Source organism: Phytophthora cinnamomi, assembly GCF_018691715.1.
Source record: "Phytophthora cinnamomi strain GKB4 chromosome Unknown Contig15, whole genome shotgun sequence".
Taxonomy (NCBI): domain Eukaryota; phylum Oomycota; class Peronosporomycetes; order Peronosporales; family Peronosporaceae; genus Phytophthora; species Phytophthora cinnamomi.
Window position 1 is genome coordinate 1,185,559 of NW_027150948.1, and position 27,140 is coordinate 1,212,698.

Consider the following 27,140-nt stretch of genomic DNA (forward strand, 5'->3'; position numbering starts at 1 on the left):
AGAAGATGTCGAGCGACGAGGGCGACAAGAAGCTGCACAGCGGCTACCACGGCTGGATGAAGACCATCCCCAAGACGTCGCATGTTGGCGCTGCACTGTGCTGCTGGGTTGCTGGGGATTCATGCTGAAGTGCTGTGTGGTGGGGTGCGCTTTGGTGCTTTCAGGACTTCACCCCCGTGCGGATCGACAACTCGGCGGCGGTGGCGGCCCCCGCGAGTCGGAGCGACTCCAGCTCGGTCTGGAACGCTGCGGGCACATGGTACGCATCGCGGTTACTGGGTGGTGTCACGCGCGGGGCACTTGGTCTGACTTGGTGGTGGCCTGCAGGGAGGAGCGGGATAAGTCCGAATGGGCTCGCGAGCGCCTGAAACACCACATCCTGACGTCCTTCAGCTTCGACGACGAGTCCATCAAGGCCACGTCCATCGTGCGCTGCGACGGAGAGGCCAAGGTGCGGGTGGAAGCTGTGCTGCGAGAGATGGGGTGGATGATTATCTTCTGTGGCTGAGCCCTTTTCGTGCTGCTTTTTGGGGGGCAGGTTGTGTTTAGCCGTGGCAAGAAGCGCTGCGGCTACGAGCTGTCGGTCAAGTTTGCGTGGGAGAGTGGCGACGTGTCGGGCCACGTGGAGCTGCACGACTTCGACGACACGAGCGGCGACGAGTACGAGGTGCTGGTCACGGCCGACGGCAGCAGTCAGAGCGATCTAGCCGCGAAGGAGGCGGTGCTGGCCAAGGAGCCGGAGCTGCGCAAGCTGCTCGCGCTCTGGAAGGAGGAGCTGCTTCTGCAATAATCAAATCAATACATTTGTGTGCACTGGCACTGTGTGCGCGCCTTTCAACGACTAAATAGGCTGGGTCTATCGCCGGAGGCGTGGGGTTTGAGGGACCAACGTCTCCTTGCGAATGCTGACAAGCGACTGCTCCATCAGACTTGATAAATCCGCCATGGCGTTCGAAGCTCGTCGGGATTGAGGATACATCATGCGGTACGACGCGTCCGAGTCTTCTTCCGTGCCGTGGGACGACGACGACATGTGCATGGCTGCTTTCGATGAAATCCCAACGCCTCCGTTCTTCGTTGCCAGTTTGGCTTTGCGTTTCCACTTGCTAGCCTGGATAACAAAACAAAGCACGCAGTCAGCAAAATGTATCACCGATGGTAGAGCAACAGCTAAAATGGTTACCGCTTCACGAAGCTCATCCGTCTCCTTGTCCAGCTTTTGGTGAGCTTCCTTCAGCTCTTCTTCTGTCCGCTCCAAATCTACCCTCTGCAGACAGAAAATGAAGTCAGGAGCGGTAGATGCAAGGGAGACGTCATGAATATCAGTGTACCAGCTCAATGAGTTCGTTCTTGGCGTTAGTGGTAGCTCGTCGCTCTGCTTCCAGCATATCCCGCAATTGATTCATCGCAGTCTATGCGGTCAGACACGCGCACTGATGTTAGCTCGAGGAGAGTGAAATTCACCATCCGCACAGGACAATATAAAACGCACCTCATAGTCCTGGTCAGATTTCATAATTGTCCGGTCATGGCGTTGCTTCAACTGCTCGATGCGCACATCATACTCGGCACGCAATTCATGGAGTTCCTGTTCTTTTCGCTTCTGCAACGTCTGCCGCAGCAGCTCCATCTCTCGTAGCACCGTGTCTTTTTCAAAGCGAAGTAACTTGTGTGCCTCCTGCCACTTCACCTTGCTGTCCAGCACCTCCTTCTTCTCTGATTCTTTTGCTTCAATCTCCCGTCGCAGAGCTGTCACTATCTGCTCGTTCGCCTCCCTCTCTTTCTTCACGGTTCTTACAGCACGAAGATACCATGGAAGGTGTTTCTCATACTCTCTATCATCAGAAGCCGCCGAATCGCTCCAGAGAAACTTCAATGCATGTCGTGCAGCTTCTAGCTCGGATACCAAAGGAGCACTCACACCTTCCTTCGTACTGATTGTCGCCTCGGCGATAGCCTTGCGAATCGCTTCTGTTTGGGTTTCTTGAAGACGTGCTGTCAACTTAGCTAGACAATCGGAAAATCGTCGGGGATCCCATGCGACTGACTCATCGTCAGCCTTGTCATCACACTTCAGATTGACTGCAAAGTCCGTTCCACCGATTTGAGCAAGTGAAGCGGCAAACCCCTGATACTCTTTACACATGGATTCTCGTGTCTCTAATAGGGCATTCAGCCGCTCCTTTTCGTGGGCTTCCTTCTGAATTGAAACTTGGGCAGTAGACAATTGCTCTTGGAGATGCGATTCCTCCAGTACTTGGAGCCTCCGTTCCTCTTCAAGCTTCTGGATAGTTTGCCTTAAGACGGAGCTCAAATCCAATTGCACTGCCAATCGTGTTCCCAGGTCTTCAAGCTCTTCAGATTTCTTCTCTAACCGCTCCACAACCTGGTCGTATTTGGACTGGTCATTTACACGTTGACTCGAGAGAAGCCCATCCACCTCCTTGTCCTTTTGTGCAATGCGCTTCTTCCATTCCTGCTTGTCGTCTTTTGTCTTCCGTCTCCACACTGCATCGGCCCCCTGAAGTAGCTGATTAGTGTGCTTTCCCCACTCTGCGCCTGCCAAGGCCAGTTCCTTCTGCATGTGCACCCAGCCAACGTTCATTTCGCTATAAACATCTTTGCGCATTTCCTTCCACTCATGAAGCAATTGTTGCATGCTTTGACGATTGGCGCTCAAACACTTGTTTCGATCAGCCTTGACAAAACCAACAAGCTTTTCCGCCTTGAGCGCTCTCATTTCAGCAGTGACGCGCTTCTCTCGCTCCTCCTCCACTGATTCATTTGCCACTTGCACCCGGTTATTCATTGTCTCCGTGAGATTTTTATGCATTCGCGACAAATTAGCAAACTCCTTCCTCTGCTTCATACTCTCGCTTTTCATTTGCTCCACCATGGTTTGCAGAGAATCCTTGGCTGCAGTCAACTCGCGAACGGATGATTCCAGTTCGTTCGCTTTTGTTTCCTGCTCAATGTTTCCTTGCTGTGCTGCATCAACAGTTTCTTGGAGCTTGCGCAGGTGTGTATCATATTGCGAGGACACATTGCGCAGCTCGCGTGTATTCTCTTCCTCCATGGCTGACATTTCAGTCTCAAAGTGTTGCTCTCGGACTTGAATATGATGCTCTAGAACTGCAATCCGATCAAGTAGCTCTTTCTTCGACTGTTCGCTTGACTCCACAGACGTGTCAAGCGAATGTTCGAGTTGAGTTGTTGCCTCAGTAAGACGTGCAAGCTGCTCGCGAAGGCTATCACTGGTTTTCTGAGCATTTGCTGCCGCGGCTTCGCTTTCTTCTTTCTGCGCAACTGCAGTTTTGCTCTGCTCTTCGAGCGACTGGCACTTGTCTTGCAAATCTCTAACAACAGTGCGAAGCCTACCGAGATTCTCGTTCGCTTCCTCGAGCCTCTGGACGACCGTGCGCTTTGCATCCTTGGACTCGTCATACTCATTTTTTAGAGTCACGAATGCTTGCCGCTCGCTTAATAGCTGCTCTTCAATTCGCTTCTTTTCTGCCCTTGCGTCCTCCAGTGCAACTTCTAGCTTCTGGATGCCTCTCCTCACATTAACCATCGCTGCCCGAAATTCAGATTCTTTCCGTTCCTGGAACTCTTGCATAAGTTTTTGCACACGCTCTTCCGCCTTCAGTGCAGCTTGGGCTTCCTTTGCTTGGAGCTCGGCTACATGCTGAGCAATGGGAATCGTGTCGTCAATCGCTCCATGTTCCTGATGCTCTCTTTCAACAAACCTTCCACTTTGGCGACGGTTAGCAGAGCCCACTCTCACCACAGCATTCCCGGGCGTTCGCTGATTCACAACCTCTCCTTCATCGGCAGAGCCCACGTTCAACACGACAACACTTGGAGTGGTGGGTGCAGGCGGAGGAGTTGCGGGTCTTTTTGCTTCTTCCTGTCGTCGACGTTCGTCTCTCTTCTCTTTCTCCACCAACGCTTTTTCACGCTCCATCAGACGCCTCTCTCGTTCGTCGAATTCTTGCTGTATGCGCTTTTGCATCATATGCAGTGCTCGTTGCTCTTCCTTGCGCTCTTTTTCACGAGCCGCATCCTCTGCTCGTCGCCGACGCTCTACTTCTTCTTCCTCCTTTTGTGCTAGCTTCGCTTTCTCCCACTTGGCAGCTGCGGCATTGGCAGTGTCTAGCGCCATTTGCCGAGCTCGCAGCAACTCCGCCTGTTGATTCTCCAGCGCAGTATCATACTTCTCCTTCAGTTCCCCAATCCGCGCATCTTGTTTTGCCACAAACTCGTTTTGCCATCGTGTTCGAGCTTCCAGTTCTTTTTCTTGGGCCCCTTGTCGACTCTGCCGATTCATGGCTTCCTGGAGTGAAGCAATCTTGTGCTCGTACTTATCCTTTCCTTCTGCGAGTGCGTTCTGGAGATTGTCTACCTTCTCCTGCTCCTTTTCCAACGCGTGTCGCCACTGGACAATCTCTTTCTCCAGGCCTCCAACTTGTTTTTCGTGGCGCAGCTTGGTGTCTACTTGCTGCGCTTCAAATGTCGTCGCACGCTCTTCAAACGATGCAATCTTCTTCTCCGCCTTAGATATAGCTTCTTGCCGGAATTTCAACTGATCAATAGCTCTTGTAAGCTCGCTTTGCTTCCCCTTTAGTGCATCCTGAGCTTGGCGACTCACGGTCTCCAGCTGAGCCTGTAGTTGTTTTACTTGTTCCTCTCCCTTTGATACAAGCGCAGCCTTCTCCTGTGTCTGCTCATTCATGTACTGCTCCACCTGCTCGCCAAACTCTTCGTATCTCTTTTTAAGATCCTCGTGGTCCTTCTCCGCAAGCGCAGCCATTTGTTGCTGATGAGCAAGTTCCGACTCTAAACGCGCCACTTTACTCGGAAAGTCTTCGCTCTGCACTTGCTGGAGCACTTGTGCTACCTCCCGAGTTCTACCTTCCGACAGCGACAGCAAATGCTTCAAATGAATCACCTCCTGCTCGCTCGCTTGCTTCTCCAACTCCAATTTCTACAATAACCGCAGCAAAATAAAACACCAGAAAAGCCCGTCAACACAACCACCACAACCTCCCATCCCCCCTCTCCACCCTCACATTTTTCGCGTCTTGTAAGTCCTTCACACTCCTTTCCAACTCCCCCCTCGCCGCCAGCGCCTCTCTCCCGTGCTCTCGCATCGTCTCCTTAAGCTTCTCATGCTCCAGTTGCAGCGTTTCAAGCGCCTGCGCGCTCTTCCTCACCTCCTCCAGCTCTCTCCTCGCCGCGTCCCGCTCCTCCAGCACCGCCCTGCACCTCGTCCGGAGCTCCGCCTCCCTCCTCTTCTGCCCCTGCAGCTCCTTCACCCTCACATCCAGCTGGTGGTGCAGCGCCTGGATGTCGCGCTGCGCCAGCTTCCACTGGCGCTGCGCGTCGCCCTCTCGTCTCTGCACGACGCGCAGCTTCTGCTGCGCCTCGCGCAGGTCGCTGGCCTGCCACGCGATCTGGTCGCCCATGGCCTTGACGTAGCGCTCGCGCTCGCCGTAGAAGCACTCGAGCACGATCTCGCCCAGCCGCGCGCCCGCGTACTCGCTGGTCAGCGCGCTCTCCTGCAGGCAGTGCACGGTGGCGTCCTGGTGCACCTGGTGCACGGCCTCCTGCAGGTTACCGGCCAGCGCCTCCAGCCGCTGCTCGTAGGCCTGCTGCAGCGACGCGTAGCGCAGCCGGAACTTCTTCTCGATGGCGCGCTTGAGCTCTCTGCGGGCCGGGCTCTTGCGGGGGCTCTTGGTCGACTTCAGGCGGATCTTGTGGGCGCCAGGGGACGACGCGGGGTCCGAGCTGCTGTCCGAAGAGCTGGAGGAGCCTGCGGGCTCCATATCTGCAGTCAGATGCGTCTGGAAGGCGCTGGATCGGACACTACGAGCGCTGGAAGGAGGCCATGCAGCAGCAGCTCCCCAGCTGCTCGATGCTTCTGTCGTTTGAAGGTGAAGTGGGCTCTGATAGGGTGAAAACGGGACAGCGATTTTGGCCAATGGCGAGGCGTACAGCGAAAGGATACTATGATTGGTTAATTTTTCGATCGTGAGACGAGGCAGATACGTTGAAGTGTGACTATGATTCGCATACGGGCTCAGCGCTGGTGTGCCGCTTCCTCCCTCCCTTGCTACGGTCGGTTGCCTGCTGGCTGGCTGGCCGCCTAGTGGTCCGAGGCCTTGAGCACGCGCGGGGCCGGGCGGTCGAAGAGGCTCGGGGCAGAACGGCCGTCGTAGAACTTGACCAGCTTGCGAGCCTCGTCAGCGACGGTGTTCGGGTTGAAGCCGAACTGCTCCTTCAGCTGCGCGATGGTGGCCGAGGCGCCGAAGCGGTCCAGGCCGAACTGCGCGTGCGAGTACGTGGCCCAGCCGAAGGTGGCGGCGGCCTCCACGCTCAGGGCGGGGATGCCCTCGCCGATGACCTCCTTCTTGTACTCGATCGACTGCTCGTCGAACAGGTCGCGGCACGGCACCGACACCACGCGCACCTTGTAGTTGGTCAGCAGCTTGGCGGCGTCGATCGAGAGCGACACCTCCGAGCCGGAGGCCACCAGGACCAGGTCCGGCTCCCCCTCCAGCGACTCCACCTCGGCGCCGTTGGCCACGTTGGCGACGATGTAGGCGCCCTTGGTCACGGCCTCCGCGGTCGAGTTGGCCAGGTTGGGCAGGCCCTGACGCGTCAGAGCCAGCACCGACGTCTTGTGCGTGTTCTCCACGGCGGCAATGTAGGCGCCCACCGTCTCGTTGCCGTCAGCGGGGCGGTACACGTACATGTTGGGCATGGCGCGCAGCGACGCGTTCATCTCGATCGGCTGGTGGGTCGGGCCGTCCTCGCCCAGGAAGATCGAGTCGTGCGTGGCGATGTAGATCACACCGAAGCGCGACAGAGCGCTCACGCGCACGGCGCCCAGCGCGTAGCCGATGAAGTTGTAGAACGTAGCGCAGAACGGGCGCACACCGCCGTGGGCGAACAGACCGTTCGAGATGGCAGCCATACCGTGTTCACGCACGCCAAAGCGGATGTAGCGGCCGATGGGGGTGTCCTTCTGGAAATCGCCCGACATGGACAGGTGCGTCAGGTTGGACGGCGTCAGGTCGGCCGAGCCGCCCACAAGCTCGGGCAGAGCCGTGGCCACGGCATTCAGGGCGATCTCCGAGTACTGGCGCGTGGCCTTGCCGGCGTCCGCGGGCGTGTACTTGGGCATGTTCTTCTTCCAGTCGGCGGGCAGCTTGCCCTCCATGCGGCGCGTGAACTCGGCGGCCTCCTTGGGGTGGGCCTCCGTGTACTTGGCGAACAGGTCGTTCCACTGCTTCTCGAGCTCGGCGCCCGACACGGTCTTGTCGTAGTACTTCTTGACCTGCTCGGGCACGAAGAAGGACTCGGTGCCCTTGAGGCCGTACTTCTCCTTGGTGGCCGCCAGGTCGTCGGGCTTGAGCGGGGCGCCGTGCACCGAGTGCGTGTTCTCGATCTTGGAGCCGAGGCCGATGGTGGTGCGGATCTTGATGAGCGACGGCTTGTCGGTCACCGCCTTGGCGGCCTCCACGGCCTTCTGGATGGCGGCGTGGTCGTAGTTGCCGTCTGCGACGGTCTGCACGTGCCAGCCGTAGGCCTCGTAGCGCTTCTGCACGTCCTCGGTGAACGAGATGTCCGTGCTGCCGTCGATGGTGATCTTGTTGTCGTCGTAGAGCACGATGAGCTTGCCCAGGCCCAGGTGGCCGGCCAGCGACGAGGACTCCGAGGACACGCCCTCCTGCAGGCAGCCGTCGCCGCAGATGACGAACGTGTGGTGGTCCACGATGTCCAGTCCGTCCTTGTTGAACTCGGCGGCCAGGTGCTTCTCGGCGATGGCCAGGCCCACGGCGTTGGAGATGCCCTGGCCCAGCGGGCCCGTGGACACCTCGACGCCGGGCGTGCAGAAGTTCTCCGGGTGGCCGGGCGCCTTGGAGCCCCACTGGCGGAACCGCTTGAGCTCGTCGACGGGCAGGTCGTAGCCCGTCAGGTGCAGCATGCTGTACTGCAGCGCGCAGGCGTGGCCGTTGGACAGCACGAAGCGGTCGCGGTTGCTCCACTTGGGGTTCTTCGGGTTGAACTTCATCGTCTTGCCGAACAGCACGTGCGCCATGGGCGCGCAGCCCATGGGGGCGCCCGGGTGGCCCGACTTGCCAGCGCTGGGCTGGTCGGCCGACAGCATGCGGATGGTGTTGATGCACAGCTCCTCGCCGATGCGCGGCTTCTTGTCCACGTGGTCCGCCATGGCTGCTAACAGGAGGGAGGGGGAGGGAGGAGGATCGCTTGAGCCCCGCGGAGAGAATCCGGAAATGAAGAGCTCCTGTTGTTGGACCGCACGATCCAAGCACCCGCGTCAGCACTCCCTGTCGAAACCGCTCGCGTGCCATTGGCAGGGGCCACTTTTGGCCAATGACACGCCGTTCTGGCACGTAAACCTGGTGCGGACTTGCAAGTCAAGGTGCGACAGCCGCAGCCCGATGACGCAATGCACCAGTGTTGACCATGTTGCATCGATCGCTCGCGGTGAAGCGGGCGGTTAATCGGCGGTATGCGCGGTGGTGGCAGTGGAACTACGTTCACATGCCCATTTCCTACGTTTGCTGTGGGTGGTGAGGACATGCTGCCAATGGCCCATTGGCAATTGGCAATGGCAACTTCGGTGCAAACCGCGTTGACGACGTGAACAAGGCCGTTGCATGCTGACTGTACTACGTAGCCACTCGTGCTTACGGGCCCCGGTCGCGTTTTCGCCTGTGTTGTAGCAGCTCCTGGTCGCACACCGAAACGGAGCACCACAGCGATGGAGGGCTTTTGATGGTGGTTACATGATATGGCGTTTTTTGCAGTGTTGCTAGCGAATCTCGGCGGCGGCCAAATCCGTCGTCGCGATTGCTGGGGGTCGACCTTGCATTGTGATTGAAGCGACACGAACGGCAATCACGGGGCAAGTGAGCAAGCAAGGATGCGGGAAAACGTTGTGTTCAGCACACGAAATTTGAATCGCGTTTTGCATGATACATGCACACCACTGCAACTCGAGATCGACATCGCGCGTGCCGCTAGAGATGTTTGCGCTTCGGTCCAGCAGTTCACCGACACTCCAAGCTTAAATATGGCAAAGCAGCGCAATTCAAACCGTGGTCAAGCAATTGGTGAATTTGACTGGAGGCTTCGCTGAGAATTCGAAAGCTCTTTCGTCAGATAAGCTATAGGCTGACACTAATATTTTTTCCTTTAAAAAGAAGGAAGTTAATTAGGAATCGGCATTGGTCTTTGTTGACAGAAATGACTTGAGCTGTATCGCGCCTTCGAAGTAAATTGAACTTACTACGAGTATTAAGGACAGGAACGCCAAAGACAATCATGCAAGAAATGGTCTTTATTCACCAGAATAAGCTTCGCTGCCCATTTGACTCAAGTAACACAAACGAACAAACGCGCGTTCCATTTCCCCTTGAAACAGAAACTTCACTTGGGAATGTAGCTGTCGACTTCTTCCTCCGACAAACCAGAACTCCGCAAATTCTGGCGCAACACCGCCTTGGCGCATATCGTCTGGAGTTCCTGCCGTTTAGCCTCGGCCTCGAGCCGAAGTTTGGCAAAGGCGTCAGCGTGCTCCATCTCGCGGTTTAGTAGTCGCTGAGATTCACTGTCGCCTAAGCCAGGCGTGGTCTTGGCTCCGAGATATTCGTTCCAGCGAGACTCACTGCGCTTTTGAAATTCGGTCAGGGCCAGCGATTTCTCGACTGGATAGTTAGTTTGCAGGTCGGGGACCCGCTCCAGCCCGGCCACATCGACCTGCGTCAGTGCTGGAAGGATAGGTGTTTGTCCCTTTTTCCGCTTGGTCGTCCTTAATCCTTGTGCTTTTGACGCCCGCTTTCGTTTGCCTTGGGCGCTTCTGGTAGCAGGTTTTCCCTCTTCGACAACTCCTGTAATTTCCGCGTCATCACTTCTTTTCTCCACAACATTAGTTTCGTCGGCAATGTTGTTGATGTCTGCGTCGCTGCAGGTCCTGCTCTGGAAAACCGGCGCCAACTCGCGATAGTGTGGGCATTTCTCCAGCACTGACTTCATCACATGATCACCAGCTCTACCGTTGCAATACTGTTCTAGGTAGCCTCCATTCTTCAGCCAAATCGTCGCAGTCTCATATTGGTGCTGCAGCCTGAATATTTTGTGGCGGATGGACGAGGGCGAACGCGTTGAAGTGCCCTCCATCTGGAGTTCTGCGAGGATTTCTTCGACGAGTAGCTTCCTCGCTTGGGTTTGCCAGCGCTTGTAGTTGCCAGGAGTTCGGAGCCAACGATGTAATACGTCCATGGAGGTTGGTGATCCGGGACTCGCAGCATCAGCATCCCAAGCCTTTCCCATGCTTCTCGTTTGGCGTTTCTTCCTTGGGTTCTGTGCGTGCGAATACCGTTGGTAGTTTGCTTCTGAGACCAGACACTGGGCGAAAAGCGATGAGAAATCCCAGCATTTGATCCCGTTGGCGTCGGGTTCGAGCAGTTCAAGCGTGGCAAAGAGACATCGGAGGTGTAGTGCCATGAAGCAACGTGACGAACTAGACCGGAGCCAGGACACCTCAACAACCAAGCGCATTCCGTGGGATGCGGACAATGCCACGGAAAACGGACCGACATCGCTGGAGGTGTTGCTCATGTGGATTATAACCCCCGGCCACTGCGAGCGCTTGCACTCCAAGCAACGGAACCGAGCCATCATCAGCATCTTGTCCGCCCTCGAGAGGCACGGGATCCACCACCGCACGGAGTCGGGCATCCGCAGCAAAGTCCGTTCCATTGAAAGTCAGTACGTGGATGCCAAACTGTGGCTGGAGGAGCGAGACTTGAGCGGGGACGATATCATCGACGGCACTGCCAATGCAGATGCGCAGGCGGGTGTGCTGGCCTTGTGCCCTCGGTACTGCGATCTCTTCCCTGTTCTCCGTCACTCCAGCTACCTGGACGCGATGGCCGCGAGCAAAGCGAATGCTGCGGAAGGAGACCAAGCAGCCACAGATTCCGACGACAAAGCGAAGTCGGTGTGCGCCAAGCAAAAGCGCAGACCCAAAAAGAAGGACGCGAGTCGCCCAAGCAAGCAGCGTCGAGTGTCGTCGACTGAAATGAACATTAATGAGGTAGACGAAAAGTACCCGAGGAAGCCGCATGTCGTTAACTGCGTTCGCCGCTCCACGACATTCGGGGCGATGCATGACGGTGACATGGACTTCAATGCCGTGGATAGATGGCTCCGTACCGACCAGTGCGAGCTGGTAGTCCGTAATCCGGATGCCCAGCTACCGTGCGACTTCCAGCGTCAGGTGGCAGAGATCAAACTGGACCACGCCAAGAAGGAGAGCAAGGCCGTTCTCGAGAGCGACGACAAGATGCGCACTGCGATGATGGAGTGCGACCTTGAGGTCAAGCGCAGGCGAGGACAAGTGCAGCTGTTGCTGGAAAGAGTATTGGCGCGCCAGACGATGAAGAAAGAAGGCGTGCCCAAAGAGGAGATCGACACTGTCATCCCGCTCAAAGAGTCATAAAATGGTGGAAGCGTCTAAGCGGTAGCTGTAGTACGTTACTCCGAAGTAGTGCATTAGCTTGACATTTCTTTTTATTCGTATTCAGCATGAAGAAGTCCATGGTTGCCAACGATTCGAGTATCTTGCGAATTGTTGCTTGAATTCCGAGGAAAATGGATTTGCAAAACTTCATATCCAGCTCAAGCCTCACACTTAACTCCCGTGCACAAGCTCACCATCCATTGAAATTTAAGGTTCAGGCATCGGCAGAACCTGGTCAATCTCCGCCTTGGGAACGCGTCTGTCTCTCAGTACTTGTCGTGAGAGCATAGTATCGACCTTGAAGAGCATCTCACTGCGGCGTTTCTTCAATCCAAGTCGCTGCCTTTCAACCTCGACACGGTACTGCTCAATCTTAAGTTCACACGCCTGCTTCTCTCGTTCGTTCGCCAGGAGCCTATGGGTGGTCTTCTGCACAAATTGTAACTTGCACTCTTCCATCTTGTGGTACCATTCGGGCGACGGACCATCGACCTCTCTCGGCCCGTCTCGAGGAACAATGTCTGTACACTCAACCACACTGCAGTCCGTGTTGGGGTCTTGGGTTCCACTGGATTGGTTTTCCTCAGTACATGTATTGTAGACGTGAGCTTCAACAATCGAGTGAGGACTGCATCGCCGCTTGCTCGATCGAAACCCAACAGCTGTCTCCTTCTTCTTGCGTTTCGAGACACCACCTTTCGTTTGGCCCTCCACGTAGTCGCTATCGTCGACGCCGTTGTTAGTCGTCCAATCTTTTGTCGCCTTACCGCAGAAGTTGAAGTTGTTTAGGACGGGAGCCACAACATGGTAGTGCGGACAACGCTGGCGAATTTTGGCTCCCACGCGGTCGTCGATATTCGCTTGGTCGACGTAGTCACTCAGCAGTTCCTTGCCAACCAAAATCTCCAATGCGGAGAGATACTGCTGTACGATAGCCGCCATTTTCTGGTTAACGCCTCGGGCTGTACGATGCGAGATCCCGTGTTCCTCTAAGGTTGCGAGAATAGATTGCACGGCGCCAACTCTGCTCTTTCCCCCCTTGTAGTAGCTTGCATAATTTCCAGGAACGCAAATCCACTGTAGCAGGACGCCTAGGGACGATAGTTCGGTCGGAGTCGTATTGTCTGCATCCCAGGGGACATTGCGCTGGTACTTCGACGAAGCTTTACCGAGCGAATTAACAGTATCCTTTTTCGAGCTATTCGTGTGATTGACTTGCTTCATTGGGGTCCTCGTTGCGTTTCTTCAGTCACTCCAACCTTTATGAGTGCGAAAGCTGGAGTGCCAACGACCACGACACGAAGAAAAAGTGGCATGGTCGCATTCGGGAAAGTGTTTTGTGGTGGGACGATATACGGTATGGTACAGTTGTTGTGAGACTTCAACATGCGAGCCAGTTAAGGTCATTGCTAGCGGCCATTGTGGGCTTTTGACATGATTCTCGCATTGCTTTCCTTCGTGATTTCACCACGAGAAAACCTCAAGAAATGTCGATCAACCCCGTATCACGACGAGGTGAATATATATGGGTGTTTAACAAGCGCGGCATCAAATGGTGCTTGCAGTACGTAAGTGGGCTTCAAATGGGGTGCAGAAGATCTGGATAGACTGCGTGCAAACTCTTAAAGCAAACAAACGTGCATTCGCCCACCATTCACATCCATTCTCCCCTTGTTCTTTTCACATCCTTGCATGATGAAGTTGTGCGGTCGGTGGATCATTCTGCAGTGGTTGCTGCTCAGCTTTTGGGAGGACTGATTGGGCATGTGTTGTGATGGTGACCGGACTCGTCGCCAAAATACTCAGGCTGCAGCACTATTTGTGGTCGTCTTTCACGCTATTCCTGATTATTATGGGAAACGTTGATGAACTCACTGCTGAGGTTGGTGACAACAGCTCTGCAGCTCGAGGACGTTGCTGACTGACTGTCGTTCCCGTTCATTCATGTTATCAGCCGATATCTTGCGTGGACGGCGAGCCTCCGCAGCAACAGGTACCCGTAGGCAAGATGGAGAGAACGACTTTCTCAAACTCATCGCGGTGGACTTGTCGCCTCTGGAGCTGCGATTCGAGAATGTATTTTCCCGTCTCGCAGCAATCGAAAAACACTTGAACCTGAAGGAGACTCGCCAAGAAGAAGTAGTCGACAACCCTTCCATTATTTCGGAAGAGACTCCGTTGACCACGGCTAGGTCAGAAATACAGGATACAGAACAAGACAACGCGAATTTTGGGGCGGCTAGCGCCTCCGAGTCGAAATCGGAAGAAGTGCACGAGCCGAATGATGTCAGTGACACCAATCACATTGACACCAACCCGACCGATGTCACTTCGAGTGCCGACGAAGGCCAGGAGGTCCCTGCCATCGACGGGCCGAAACAAAAGGTCTACACCGACGGTGTCACGCTAGCTCAAGAGATCGAGTCGCTGCGAGCAGCTCAGTTACGTCTCAAAATTGACCAGGAGGTGGCGCACTCGATGCTCCAGTTGGAAATGGTGAGACTGCGGGGTGACTTGGAGCAGGGGATGGCAGTAGCTCTGCAGGAATTCCGCGAAGAAGTGATGGCAGCTTCAAACGCACCGATCAAGGCGCTTCAGACCGAGTACCAGAAGCTGGCGCAGAACGTCAACACAACTCTCTCCGAGAGACAAGTGGTGGAAAACCGCTGGAAAGCGACTTTCGAAGACACGATCGCCGCACGCATCCAGGATATTTGGTCTGGGCTCCACTCCACCTCGCGTAAACTACAGGAAAACATGCAGTACTTGCAGGCAGAGGTGGTAACACAGGAGGAAACTTCGCGCGATGTGAACACCGTCATCGACTCCATCAAGGCGTCGAATGAGCGTCTTGACCGGGACACCAAGAAACACGCCAACATGCTAGCCGAGCAGGAGAAAGACATGGAGCACCTCCACGGGATGTGCACACAGGCCTCGGTTCGGCTGGACGAGCAAGACGCCAAGCTCACAAACCAAGTTGAGATGATATACCACCAAATGGAAAATTCAAGTACGAGTGTCCAGGATCACATCAAAGCGTATGACACCTTTGTAGCCGCCACGGACAAGACGTTTACCATGTTGGCGTCTGATCTCACGGCATGCAGCTCGACCATTGCAGCTCACCAATCCAGCCTGCACACGTTAAATACCGTCGCACAGCGTCACAACGAAGACCTCATCCGTACGGACGAGCGTATCACGACAACCGACGCGAGAATCGGCAGTATCGATGGTCGTGTTGCGCTCGCGGAGAAGAAGCTCACGACTACAGTTGGGGTCATGCAAGAGCATTACCAGGAGCGTCAACAGATCGTGGCGGCAATACAAGCGAATCTTAACCAAGCAGCGCTAGAGCGCACCTCCATGAAGCACATCACTTCGGACCTGGGCTTCTGCGTTCAAGAAGTACAGCACAAACTGCACGAAGTGGACAAGCTGGCGCACACAACAGAGATGGCGTTGAATCGAACCGCTGCAGAACTGCCCAAAATGCACGCGCTGGTGACAACTAACTCGTCCAATATCGCCAAGAACAGGCAGAGTATTCGCGATATCACCACGATGATTGGAGATGACAGGCTGGTCGCTAGCACGCTGCGCAGCGAATTCGACAAGGAGGTCAGCGAGAGTGTCGCCCGATTCACCGCTGCTGAAGAGCGTGATGCGCAAGCGCAAGACGCGATCGCAAACGCTGCGACCAATGCAGGCCACGTGAAGGCCGAGCTGGAGGCACGAATCCACAAGCACGGCAATCTCATCCACCAGCTCAACACGATGGTCGACAGTCTCGCCATCACGGAGACCACCGAGGACATGGAGGACAAGATGAGCACGTTCGCACTCTCCTGTGCTCAGCTCGGCCTCAAGTTGGAATTCTTCGGACGCAAAGCCAGCTCTGTCGACGGCGCTTGCATCATGAAAGATGACGTGAAGGCGGCGCTGGCAGTGCTACTGACGAAGGTCATTCGCTTCTTGGGCTCTGGTGTCTCCATCGAGCAGAACAAGTATCTGCTGACAGCCAAGCGATCCCAGGCCGTTGACCCGATCACTGGCCAAGTGATCATGGAGATCCCGCCACAGCACGTCCTCGAGAGCTTCCGAATCGCCACAGCTGCAACATTCACGGCCAAGACGCGGACTGCCATGGACCAACTGGAACCTGTACTACGCACCAACCGCACGTCTATTGAGTTCCGCGATGCCTTCGAGCGCAAGCTAAAATTCGTCCTCGAGTTCGGACTCGCCAACCTCTTCCCGAACATGGGCAAGCCCAAGAACCCGTTGAACCGGCGAGGCGGGGAGTTCGGCACGTGCATCGCGTGCGATCGGCCCATCGACAGCGACGATCCTCAAGACGACTCAGAAGACTCCGACATACCTAGGCGGCACAGGGCTCAACAACAGGAAGCTCTCGGAACTTCTTCATCCGCTAATGAAACCATACCAGAGCAGCAGCGCAGCACCGCGCAGATCCAGCAGGACACATCAACCTCCCGCCCCAGCTCCGCAGCCGTGCGAAACCGCATCGACACGAAGACTGCAGTTCGTGGCCGCTCTGGCGGGTCGAACGTGCGCCCCAAGAGCAGCGGGGAATCCGTGCACTACGCCCCCGGAGCGAGCGAGTTTGTCTATCGCGGCGGGTTCCGCATCCCCAAGGCGACCTCGAACGCCGTCATGAGTGCCAGCGTCAACTCGCTGCTCAATTTGTCCCTGTCCTCCTCAACCAACCTCAGCGTCGACAGACCCGCCGAGGAGCTCACCGGCAACGGGCCGCTGGACGTAGAGAACTCGTGTCTGGAGAAGGTGGCGCTGCTGGGCAAGCACCAAGTGGTCGAGATCCCGTCCATTGCCAACGTCTCCGGGGCTGGCAACGGCACTGCTGCGGTCCGCGCGGCTCGTCCTCACACGGCTCCGCTGCGCATGAAGTCGCTGCCTCGCCTGGACGTGGCGCCGACGTCCGCCAGCGTCGACATCAGCGCTGGTGGTGGTCCTCTTCAGCCCCTGGACACGACAACCGAGCTGCTCAGCGGTTAGTCCACCCAACACAGAAGACGGTGGACGTGAATGGACACTAGGTGAGGCTGTATTGTCCACCTGAAGCTCGAGGGTCTACTCGGACAGGTCCATCCCGACGAGCTTCAATAACTCGTGGGCCTGTCTCACGGTTGCTTCCGCCTCTTCAGAGGACGAAGTGTCCGTCTCTCCGTCCTTATGGACACTTGTGTCCATCTCCAGTGTCCGCAGCTGCTTCATGCAGGCCTGGGCGTGTTCCAGACTCTCTGAATTTATACTGGAGAACAGGCCGCTCGCGGCGGCAGCGCCCAGCGCGCCCCGCAGCCTCCCGAAGCGGAAACTGCGCGCCGCCCCCTGCGCGAAGCCCAGATCGAAGCCCTCCTGCAGCGTGTCCTCCTTGCCAAGCTCCAGGCCGTCGCGGATGCCCATCTAAACGCCCAATATAACTTATGAGAGACCTGGAGATATGGCTGGACAGGAAGCGCCTGAGAGCCTCACCGTCTTCATGCGGCGCTCCAGCGCAACGCTCTCCTGGTTCAGCAGCGTCTCCTGCTCCTCGCCCTCGCTCAGGAAGTCCTGGAAGCCGTCGTCCGAGTCGCTGAGCGCAGCGGAGACTGGAATGATGGACGTCATGTCAATCTCTCAATTAGTGCTTATCACCGTCTGGTTAGCTAGCACTAGTGGAGTTTGCTTAGGCAATTCAAACTACTGCATCCACGTCGGCACCACGGCACTTCTTAACTAATTTGGCAACTAAACACCAGCACCAGCCGTGGTCGGGAGAGCCATGAAAACCCACATCGGGATTTTGTTGTCGATGTCCGCATCAGGAGCTTCAACTGGTTCCGAAGAAGCATCTTCTCGACCATCGCCCGCATCTGCTCGGTTTTCGTTCGTATCTCCTCGCGCTTCTTCTCCTCGTCGAGGTGGCAATTAGCCAAGTCCTCCTTGTACTTGAGATCCCTCTCAATTACCCGCTGGGCCACTTCTTCTGCCACTTTTCCAGTTAGGATGACACAGTAGTCGTCCCGCCCGCCCAAGCTACTCTCCCAGGGTTGTCTGCTGACTGGGTACACCCCGAGCTGCACACGGACTTCTTGCACCTCGGGCTGCTTCTCCGTGGGGCCGGTGGTGGGAGTTGTGGGTTGCGACTGAGACTTTGAAGCCTCTTGTTTCCCCCTCTTGTTCATTGGTAGCTCCGAGGTGCCCTGCATGTTAGAGACTGACTTGCGCTTACACATTGTAGCAAAACACAATTTCTCCGTCCTTGACTCGTCAGCACTCGATCCCAGGTCGCTAGTATCTTCAGAGTTATCTTGCTCCTCCCCCTTCTCCTGCTCCTCACTTGTTGTGAACAGCGGCATGAGCTTTCGAAACTGCGGAAAGCGTTCCAGCACCTGGGTCTCGATCTGCTCGGTCGATTCGCCGCGACGAAACAATTCAAGCTGCCCCCGGTCGTCAAGCCACTTCTTCACGTGCTCAAAGTGGCGTCTTAGGTTGTAGATTTGAAAGTAGACGCTCCTGGGTGTGCGGTGCTTGATACCGTTTCTCTCCATTTCCTTGACGATTTCAGTCGCGAGTAGCGTTTTCTCTCGGCCTGCCGTCCAGCGCTCGTAGTTACCCGGTTCTAGCAACCAGTGGAGCACCAAATCCATGGACGATGGAGCCCCTGGCTTCTCGTCCACGATATGACCATTCTTTCTAGGTCGTTTCTCGATACTGACTAACTATTGCCACAACGGACGAAAAGTACTAGTTGCTCCCCGACTGCAAGTGGAGGCAACTTTTTCACCCAACGTGCGAGCACCACTCGTCTCATGACGCCCGGTCTCCTCTTGCGTAACCTCCTAGAGAAAAGTGTCGGTCTTCCCACAATGAACGAGTACTATTCGATACCAACCGTTGCTTCCCTCTGAGACCAGACACGAAGAGAACAAGCGACGAGGCGGCAACATTTTCGAGCACAGTTTCTCTCATAATGCCTGGTCTCGCAGGAGAGCAAGATCGGCTTTTTTATCTTGGAGGTGACGGTCATATGACAAAGTGCAAGTTGGTGTGCCAAGTGTTTGGTCATTAAGTTTGAGCTATGGCAGGCTAGTCAGGAAACAATTCTTGTGAAGGAAAAAACCTGTTCACCGATTCATGTATGCTCTAAAGTGTTGTGCGTTCTTTTTACTTTTCGAGTGTACTTGGCTAGTCAGGAAAACATTTTTGTTCAAGGATCACCGTTGCTTGCATGTACATACTACGTAGATATTGTAAGTGCGTATTGCACGTATTCGATTAATACTTTGGTTGTAGTTTTGCTGATCGTTGAGCGTACTTTACTCGAGATTCTTGCTCGTGAATGTTTTGGTCTTGGTTTTGCTTGTGTCTCCTTTCGGAAGTCTCGGTTACTGTACTACCGTTTCTCTCCTTTTTACATGAATTGCTGAGAGGACTTAGCCACCTCAACAGGTAGGCTTATGAGCCCCCCCAGTTTCCTCAATCTAGTCAACGCGTTACATTTTCAAGGCTTCGAGATTCTCAGTCTTTCGACTGACAATTACAACATAACATCGTTGACAATGTGATTTTATTTGACGTTGTAGTTTTTTTTTGTTTGCAGCTCAGCAACGTATTTTGTTTTTGGTCGCTTAGAGAAAATTACTTTGCCATTGTAGGAGGGGACTGACAAATAAAATGTCTTCCAAAGATGTGAGGCCGCACATTTAAAGCGGGTAGTTGTGTTGTTACGGATGATATAAATTGATGCAAGCCATGTGAATTATGCTTATAGCATGCAGCGGGAACCGAATCCATTGAGTGATGAGGTTCATACAACTAAGTGTTACAGGGTGGTCTATTCAGAAACCGACATTTAGTATATGCATATTTAATCCACCGACAGAGCCTTTGCGACATTCCTGGATTACCATGATGTGGCAGCTCTTGACAGCGAAGTTTTTGCTTTAAGTTTCATACCTTACATGCCGTGCTTTTGATTTTGTACCTTGGGTATAATAATGGAGCGATTCCCGCAGCTTTTATTCCAGACCTAAATGCCGAGAAAGTACGGGAATAAAATCTGCCCTCCGCCAGATTTTTGATTGGCTCCCAGACTGATGGATGGTCCTTTCTTGGCGTATCTCTATCCAAATTTGGGTTTTGGTCCAATTTGATCCGTCCCAAACGCTAGGTTCACGACAAGCAGCAGACGGTGACTGTAACAGAACGAAGCTCGTCCTGTGTGAGGGCGTGCGAAACGAAGAGTGCCGCCCCGCAGTTCAGACGGATGGAAGCTTTAAGAAGCGCTCCATGTGCTCCTCACCGGCTGCACCAATTGCGACGATGTGGATCCCGGAGGGGGGGGGGGGCAGCGGTGCTGGCTCATAAGTCGGCGACGATGACGCTTGTATGGGATGCCAGCTGGAGCGAGACAGCCGTATCCCCAGGTCTGGTTCCGATTCGTCGTCCCCGGCTTCACTTCCGGCGTCGCCTGCGCTTCGTGAGAATGTGGCGCCTAACCCGGTCGGTCTTTCCTCGCCCACACGCCTCCAGGATTTAACCTTCTAGCTTTAAGTGAAAGACAGGGGCGATGACGAGTCGGAAAGCGTGTGGCGACGATGGCACCGAAGAGGACCACCTCTCAAGTTGAAAAGATTCGATGGGATCAAGATGGGTTAATGGAGGTGCTGGTGAATTGGTTGCAGGCTCCAGGTAACTATGAGCTCTGGCTTGGTAAGGCAATGGGAGCACGGCGTCTACCTCTCAGCTGCTCTGGAGGAGAAGGGACGTCGCACTCTGAAGCGAGCATTAGTGGCAAGGTTAATCTCCTCGAAAAGCAAACCAAGTCGCTTTTTGAGAGACTCCGCGAGAACAGCATCTCCGTCGGCGGTGTTCTCAAGAGTTCCGGTGAGGACGATTTTCAAGTGAGAGTGGAGGCGAGCTACCCACACTATCGTGAATTTCTGTCGGTGTTCAGACCGTTTTTCGAGCAAAGCAATCCGACAGATAGCACAGCTCGTGAGGCGAGTGAGGGTTCAAAGGGGAAACGTAAAAAAAACTGCTAGTTCAGGCTGCCCGTGCTTGATCAAGCAGCGAAAAACATCTCCAGCCGCATGACGCGGACAATGCGAAGACCGGAACACAGGTGCTGTCCGTCATCAAAACGTAACTTCTGCGTGTAGCGCACGAGCATTGAGTGGAGCACGCAGAATTTGTTTTACACGTTCTAGCCATCCGATCAAGACACACAGAAGACACACGGACCAATCAAGGTGGAAGCGTTGATCTGCGCTTTGATTTGCTAGTGCACTTCAACTTGATTCCAAAAATTAACGCAAAATTGTTCGCGGTTATTACAGACGTTACTTCACAAAACCGCGTAAAGTAGTAGCTCCCGCCCATTCCTTCCTGTTACTTTACGATAAACATCACCTCTAATTCCCATACTAGCCGCGAAAATTACATGCCTTCGTCGTCCGATCCAGCGTCCTCTCCTGCGGGCGACGCCGCCTCGCTCGCCGAGTCCAGCACGCTACCGTCGCCGCCGCCCTCTGCGCCGGACGCAGGCGCGTCCATCGGCACCTCCGCCGCCTCCAACGATGGCCTGGAAGTCGCGGGCGTGCCCGACTCACTGTACGTCGCGTCCTCGTCGAAGGACGACGGCGCCGCGGCGGCCCTGGGCCTGTCCGCAGGGCTCTCGCGCTTCGCGCCCTTCGAGGAGAGCTACAACGACATGAACGAGCTGCGCCGCGCGCTCAAGGTGCTCTCCGTGCAGCGCGACGCGCCCTACTACATGCAGCACAGCAGTCCACAGCGCGTGGAGGCGCGCTGCCCCTCCTGGAGGCAGCGCAAGCGCCGCGCCAACGCCGAGGACGACCCGGAGGCCGCGGCGGCCGGCGCGCCGCTCTGCGAGTTCGTGGTGTCCGCCAACCGCCACGCCAACGGGCGCGTGTACGTCACGCGCGCCATCATCACGCACTCGCCGACGTGTCCGGTGCTGCACGCGCGGCTGGCGGCCAACGCTGAGCCTGCAGCAACGGGAGCAGCTTCAGGTGCAGGGGCGGAGAAGGCGCGCGCGTCGGCGGTCACGGCCTCGGCGCTGCTGGAGACGGCGCTGCCCTTTATGGGCCAGTTGGCCAACGCCAGAGGAGGACGAGACGCCGTTAAACCCAAGGACGTGAGCGACATCATGAAGGAGAAGTTCGGGGTTAAGCCGTCCTACATGACGGCGTGGAGGGCGCTGAGCGCGTTCAGGAAGCAGCGCAAGGAGGAGGACTCGTCGTCTTTTATGAAGCTGGACGGGTACTTGCAGGCCTTTGCGGCCACGAATTCGGGCAGTTTGGTAGCCTTTGAACACCAGGATAGCACTCAGGTCCCGCCGCCGGCCAACAAGCCGAATGGGAGGGTGTTCGCGCGCGCGTTCTTGTGTCCAAAGCCGCTGCATGATGCGCTGAGGTACTGTCGTGGGTCGATGTTGCTGAGTGTGTTCTTGGTGACGTCGGCGTTCGGAGGAGTCGTGTTTACTGCTACTGCGCAGGATGCCATGGGCGACAACGTCCCGATTGCCATCGCGCTCGCTCCGGCGGAGAGCGAGACCGAGTGGCGCTTTTTCCTGCAGAACTTGAAGCGTGCTTTCCCCGAACTGGAGCGCTCCGTTACGTCGCTTGTGCACAACCGTGGCGACGAACTCACTCGCGCTGTCCACACCGTGTTTTCGAGCTGTCCGCAGTCGAATGAAGTTGAAGTGTTTATGCGCGGACCTAACCAAGCTGCCGTTGGTGCATCGGAGACGTCGGCTGGGGCTTTAGCCTCATCTGGAGCCATTGGTCCTGCTCTTCCTCTGGATGCGTCGATGCAGTGGATGGAGGCATTGTGCGCGAAGGCCCCACTAATGATCCTCGTAGGATGGGTCTCGCAAGTGGCCAGAACGCTTTTTCAACGCTATGAGCGCTACGGTCACCTCAGCTCGGAGTATCCAGCCGAGTTCCACTCACTTGCGGCGGAATATGAAGGAGAAGCATCCCGTTTCGATGTGGTGCGCACATCCGAGAGCGAGTTCGAGGTTATCGACCATCAGACCAGCGCCGGACGAATTGTCAATTTTGCGAAGCAGACCTGTACCTGCGGCGAGTACGATGTGTCCCGCTTCCCGTGCTTGCATGTGTTTCTGGCCGTGACGCAAGCTGGTATTGTGCAGACGGATGTGATCCCACGGATTTTCCTCATGACCTCTCTTAAGGCTCTCTACGCGGGGCGTATCACGCCGATCGATATCGACACAGTGCCTTCTGACGGAGTTACGATTCCACAGCCAATGCCGAAGACACGCGGTCGCCCGCGCAAGGTTCAGCAAATTCAGCAATTTGGTGACCCAAAACAGGAGAAGCTTTCGTGCAGTGTCTGCGGCATCAAAGGACACAATAAGCGTACTTGCAAGCGTATCACTGGCGTACAAGTTCCGATTGCCCGCGCCTCCAGTGTCGGCGAGGACCACTCAGACGATGTGGCTAACGACGGTCAGGAAGACACATTCCTTGTGTCACCATGTACGGTGCTGCTTGATTTCTTGAAATTTGATCTGGTCTCAAGCTAACTTACTTGTATCTTTGTTGCTATTGCATAGATGGCGATGCTCTTTCGTTCGACAACACAGCACTTGGAGGTAACGGTGCTGAAGGCCAAGTGAGCGACGGACAATCACTTCATTTGGGCTCAGGAAAGCGTCGGCGACTTGCTGCTGGTGATAGCACTGAAGAAAAAAAGGTTGAAGAAGAGGATGAAGAGGCAACTACCGGCGTTGCGTTAGTGTGATCTGTAGCTGTGTGCTGTTTTGATGGATTGCTGCGAATATGAAAATAACAACTCAGGCCAGGATTTGTTTGTACTTAAGTATTCTTCTTTCTACGTAGCACTAAGTTTGATCCGAACGCCAATCAAACTGACAGCATTGCACCGATTTACTGGGTCAGCGTAGCTGTTCGCAAGCGATTGATAGCTGCCGCCAACTATACACAACCACATTTTGCAGCATGGTTAGACATGTACTACAGGAGCATCAATAGCGACGGCAACACTTACTTCGAGCTTACGGGGCCGGGTGTAAAAGCCAGACTTCTTGTGGAAGCCAACAACGTCAAGCGAGCCCGTGTGGTCCATTTCACTCTCAAGCTTGGCCAAAACCTCCTACTCACATTGAAAGCAAGGGACCGAGTGAATATTTACGCTTGACAACGACGTCAGGCGCATTGAACTGCCATCGAACTGACGTACCTCCAGCGTGTGTTTGCCGTCCATAAAGGAGCGCGCCTTCTGAATGGCGTCGGCGATGGTGCGCACTTGGCTGGGTTCCACGAGCTGCTCAACAGCACCTAGGTCCAAGTCCACCTGCAACACATAGCCAAACACACCCAGCGTTAACATCAGGAAGATTTCGCAGTATCGACACGAAATCGCAACATACATCGCCGTATTGAATTTTTCCAAGACCGCGCGAGACAACCTTGCCATTGACCTCAAAGCCACGGCTCAGTGGAATACGCGACTTGAAGCCACCGAACTCAGCGTCCTGCCGGATCTCGCCGTGCTCGCTGGCGATTTTCTTGGCCTCCACAGTCACGTCACGCGGCTCGTAGGAGTCCATCATGATGACATGGTCCGCAACAGAAAAGTAGTCGCCTGCTCCACCGATAACTAGCACCGACGACACCCCGCACTGCGTGTAGAGTGCACGCACCTTCGAAATGAAAGGCGTGATGGGCTCCTTGTCCTTGGCCACGAGCTGCTGCATCTTCCAGTCGCGGATCATGAAGTTGGTAGCGCACGTATCTTCGTCGATCAGCAGCGTCGTAGCACCCACCTCCAGCGCCTCGACAATGTTGGCCGCCTGCGACGTACTTCCGGACGCATCCGCAGTCGAGAAGCGGGTCGTGTCTTGCTTGAACGGCAAGTTGTCAATAAACGCGCTGATGTCGGTGCAGACAACGCTCCGCGAGTCTTCCGAGCGAATTTTGGCCGCGTTCGGATCCATCACTACGAACTCGCGTCCGTCCGAAGGTACGTGGTTGTACACGCCGACCTCCAGAGCCTTGAGCACCGTACTCTTACCATGAAAACCTCCACCAACGAACAGCGTGACTCCCTGCGGGATGCCCATTCCCGTGACAACACCGTAGTTAGGCAGTGTGAACTTCTTGCTCAGCGACTTGGGCGACTTGAACGGGATGGCCTTGTCACTGCTCAACGGCAGGTCCGACGCTCCTGACTGGCGCGGCAGAATGGCTCCATCACGGACGAAGCCCACGAGCCCCGCGCCCTTCAGCATCCCTCTCAGAGCCTCCTGGTCTTCCACCGAGTGCAGGTGCTGCCACACGTGGCTCACATCCAGACTGCTGAGCACCAGCGACTGCTCCACCAGCTTGGGCAGCGTCTCGACCAAAATGGTGTAGGCCCAGTCCCCGCAGATGCTGCGGCCACGCGCCGGCAGGTTGATGTTGAAGCGGGCCTCGATGTCTCCGTTGGCCAGCACGTTGACGCTCGAGCGCTCGATCACGTGCTGGCCCGGGGCGTCAATGGAGATATCTCCGCCCTTGGCCCCCTGCCAAGAATTGCTCACGGTCTTGGCGTCGGCCCCGCAGCGGCGCGCGCTGGCCGCGAACGTGCGAGTCAAGTAGTCGCACAGCGCCACGTTGCGCGTCTTGTCGCCGTACATTTCGGCCGGGAACGCGGCCGACGTAGCGGAGACCGTAACGTGCGCGCGCGACGGACTCGCGTACGGGTCGCCCTGGATGTGGTCGAACTCGAGCGAGAAGCGCGGGCCGTTGCCGTGCTCGAACACGCGCTCCAGCTCGTGGTACGCGCCGTAGTTGCGGTTGTGCAGCTCCTGCAGCACGCTGCCCAGTTGGTCCCAAGAGGCCGCGGCCAGAGGCGTCCGAGCGCGGTCATTGTAGTGGCCGCCATGGCCGCGGTCGTAGCCCCCGCCGTCTCCCCGGCCGCGGCCCCGGCCACCCCGGCCTCCTCCTCGGCCCCCGCCGCCGTACTTGTTGCGGTAGTACTCTCCACGACCCATTTCGCCTGATCCAGTGAAAATGTGGTAGAAATAGGTCTTTGACGAAGCTGTTAGGGAATCTACGAGTTCTCTAGCTCTGTACAGTAAATGAGCGGAGAAATTACAGGTCAGCACGACCCCAACCAAGGATACTGAAACTACAGGTATCGAGACTCAAGATATGGTGCGGCACGGCATCTTCCGAGTCCGCCGACCCGTTTAATGCAGCTCTAAAGCCGAAGTCGCTGGCGATGAGCTCTACAACACTATTCTCCTTGATTCATGGCGGGGCCGGAATCGTATTCTAAGCCATGGATCGAGTAATGATGTTGGTATTCAGCATGTCCACATTATTTCTGTTCCTTTCAGACCTCTACGAATACGGGCGTTTCAGAAAATTTCCCGCTTTCCCGTATCCGCGAGCGATGAAAATGGGAGAAATTTGGTGGTTTTCCGTAGTAGTCCATCGATTGTAGCGCTGTATTGGGGCTCTTCGCTACCGTGACCTCTTCTGCTATGTATACTAGCTGCTGCTTTAGCTGTTTACAGCATTTGTTAGCTTACACCAACTGAATTTCATGTCACGCGTTTGTCTTGAAGGCATATCAACAATTGTTGGTAACAACCCGTTAAATGCTTGTCTACTCTTTTGTGGCGATCGAATCAGTACAGATTCTAGAAGCAAAAGAAGTTGACCCGCGCCCAGCATATCCACCAAAAAGAAAGGTCGAGAAGCTGCAAAATATACTATCAGCCACATCTAGACAGCTCCTTAAGTATTTGTCAGCTATTCCGGAAAGAGCGTAGTCTTCTTTCATCAAAAGGAACAGGTTGAGAGCAGCATCTTTACATGCAAAACGGTTTATCGCACCAGTATTAGCCCCCATAAATGCTCAATCTGACAATACTTACAATCACGAGTTTTCTGTTGATTATGCCGCAAAGGACTCGTCAACCTTTGAAAGTTTAGGGCCTTGGTGATTAATAACATGTTGAAGCCAGCGTGAACGCCATATAATGATAGACTACAAGGAATGCAATAACCTTTGTATGCGTCGAAATAACAGTACCCTTGGTAGTCCACTTCCTGTGCCAACCTTTGGTCATTGCCGCTAGCAATGATTACCGCCCCAGCTTGGAAACTTGATAAAGCCTCCACGCCATTCTAATATTACATAGTCTTCCTAGTCTTTCAACGCTGCATGCTGGGTCATATTTCTCGCAAATGGGACCTGAGAGAGAGAGAGAGCTTTGCAAAACAGGCGATTTAGAATTGAAGGCAGTCTATATTCTATAGAAGTTGCAACGTGGCTCCGATTTAGTTTAGCTCTGAAAAAGGTCGTGTTTGCTGAAAGAGTGGGAAATTTGCCGTTTTCCGTATTCGTAGAGGTCATTACTGATGATATGGCACCTTCGGAAACGAGCGAATCGTAAACTCACACGTGAGATTCATCCGTGCTCGAGTCAACCATGGGGCACAAAGGCGCTGGAGAAAAAGCGACCCAGGCAGCAACTTCCCCGTTCAACCTCGCAATT

At 55.2% G+C, this 27,140-nt stretch overlaps 8 protein-coding genes across 8 annotated transcripts; 4 read left to right on the plus strand and 4 right to left on the minus strand.

Annotated features, from left to right (window-relative positions):
• Positions 1–5: 5 nt before the first annotated feature.
• Positions 6–790, plus strand: IUM83_09618 (Hsp90-like protein; the record flags this gene model as incomplete). The annotated part of the gene is made up of 4 exons (XM_067934069.1): positions 6–83; positions 165–259; positions 328–451; positions 539–790. The coding sequence occupies 4 exons, from the start codon at positions 6–8 to the stop codon at positions 788–790; spliced, it is 549 nt and encodes a 182-aa protein (XP_067797006.1).
• Positions 791–856: 66 nt separating this feature from the next.
• IUM83_09619 (Signal recognition particle protein) lies at positions 857–5,825 on the minus strand (the record flags this gene model as incomplete). The annotated part of the gene is made up of 6 exons (XM_067934070.1): positions 857–1,111; positions 1,184–1,267; positions 1,332–1,412; positions 1,493–1,793; positions 2,376–4,984; positions 5,070–5,825. 6 exons carry the CDS (start codon positions 5,823–5,825, stop codon positions 857–859), a joined length of 4,086 nt encoding a protein of 1,361 aa, XP_067796974.1.
• A 320-nt stretch (positions 5,826–6,145) lies between these two features.
• On the minus strand, positions 6,146–8,236 carry IUM83_09620 (Transketolase; the record flags this gene model as incomplete). The annotated part of the gene is made up of 1 exon (XM_067934071.1): positions 6,146–8,236. The coding sequence occupies one exon, from the start codon at positions 8,234–8,236 to the stop codon at positions 6,146–6,148; it is 2,091 nt and encodes a 696-aa protein (XP_067796888.1).
• A 2,298-nt stretch (positions 8,237–10,534) lies between these two features.
• Positions 10,535–11,533, plus strand: IUM83_09621 (uncharacterized protein; the record flags this gene model as incomplete). The annotated part of the gene is made up of 1 exon (XM_067934072.1): positions 10,535–11,533. One exon carries the CDS (start codon positions 10,535–10,537, stop codon positions 11,531–11,533), a length of 999 nt encoding a protein of 332 aa, XP_067796976.1.
• A 2,130-nt stretch (positions 11,534–13,663) lies between these two features.
• Positions 13,664–16,594, plus strand: IUM83_09622 (Chromosome segregation ATPase; the record flags this gene model as incomplete). The annotated part of the gene is made up of 1 exon (XM_067934073.1): positions 13,664–16,594. The coding sequence occupies one exon, from the start codon at positions 13,664–13,666 to the stop codon at positions 16,592–16,594; it is 2,931 nt and encodes a 976-aa protein (XP_067796889.1).
• A 75-nt stretch (positions 16,595–16,669) lies between these two features.
• Positions 16,670–18,228, minus strand: IUM83_09623 (uncharacterized protein; the record flags this gene model as incomplete). The annotated part of the gene is made up of 3 exons (XM_067934074.1): positions 16,670–17,002; positions 17,072–17,187; positions 17,373–18,228. The coding sequence occupies 3 exons, from the start codon at positions 18,226–18,228 to the stop codon at positions 16,670–16,672; spliced, it is 1,305 nt and encodes a 434-aa protein (XP_067796902.1).
• A 2,795-nt stretch (positions 18,229–21,023) lies between these two features.
• Positions 21,024–23,371, plus strand: IUM83_09624 (mutator-like transposase-like protein; the record flags this gene model as incomplete). Its single annotated transcript, XM_067934075.1, has 2 exons — positions 21,024–23,106; positions 23,184–23,371. 2 exons carry the CDS (start codon positions 21,024–21,026, stop codon positions 23,369–23,371), a joined length of 2,271 nt encoding a protein of 756 aa, XP_067796892.1.
• Positions 23,372–23,517: 146 nt separating this feature from the next.
• Positions 23,518–25,625, minus strand: IUM83_09625 (P-loop containing nucleoside triphosphate hydrolase; the record flags this gene model as incomplete). Its single annotated transcript, XM_067934076.1, has 4 exons — positions 23,518–23,565; positions 23,639–23,743; positions 23,831–23,944; positions 24,021–25,625. 4 exons carry the CDS (start codon positions 25,623–25,625, stop codon positions 23,518–23,520), a joined length of 1,872 nt encoding a protein of 623 aa, XP_067796975.1.
• Positions 25,626–27,140: the final 1,515 nt, after the last annotated feature.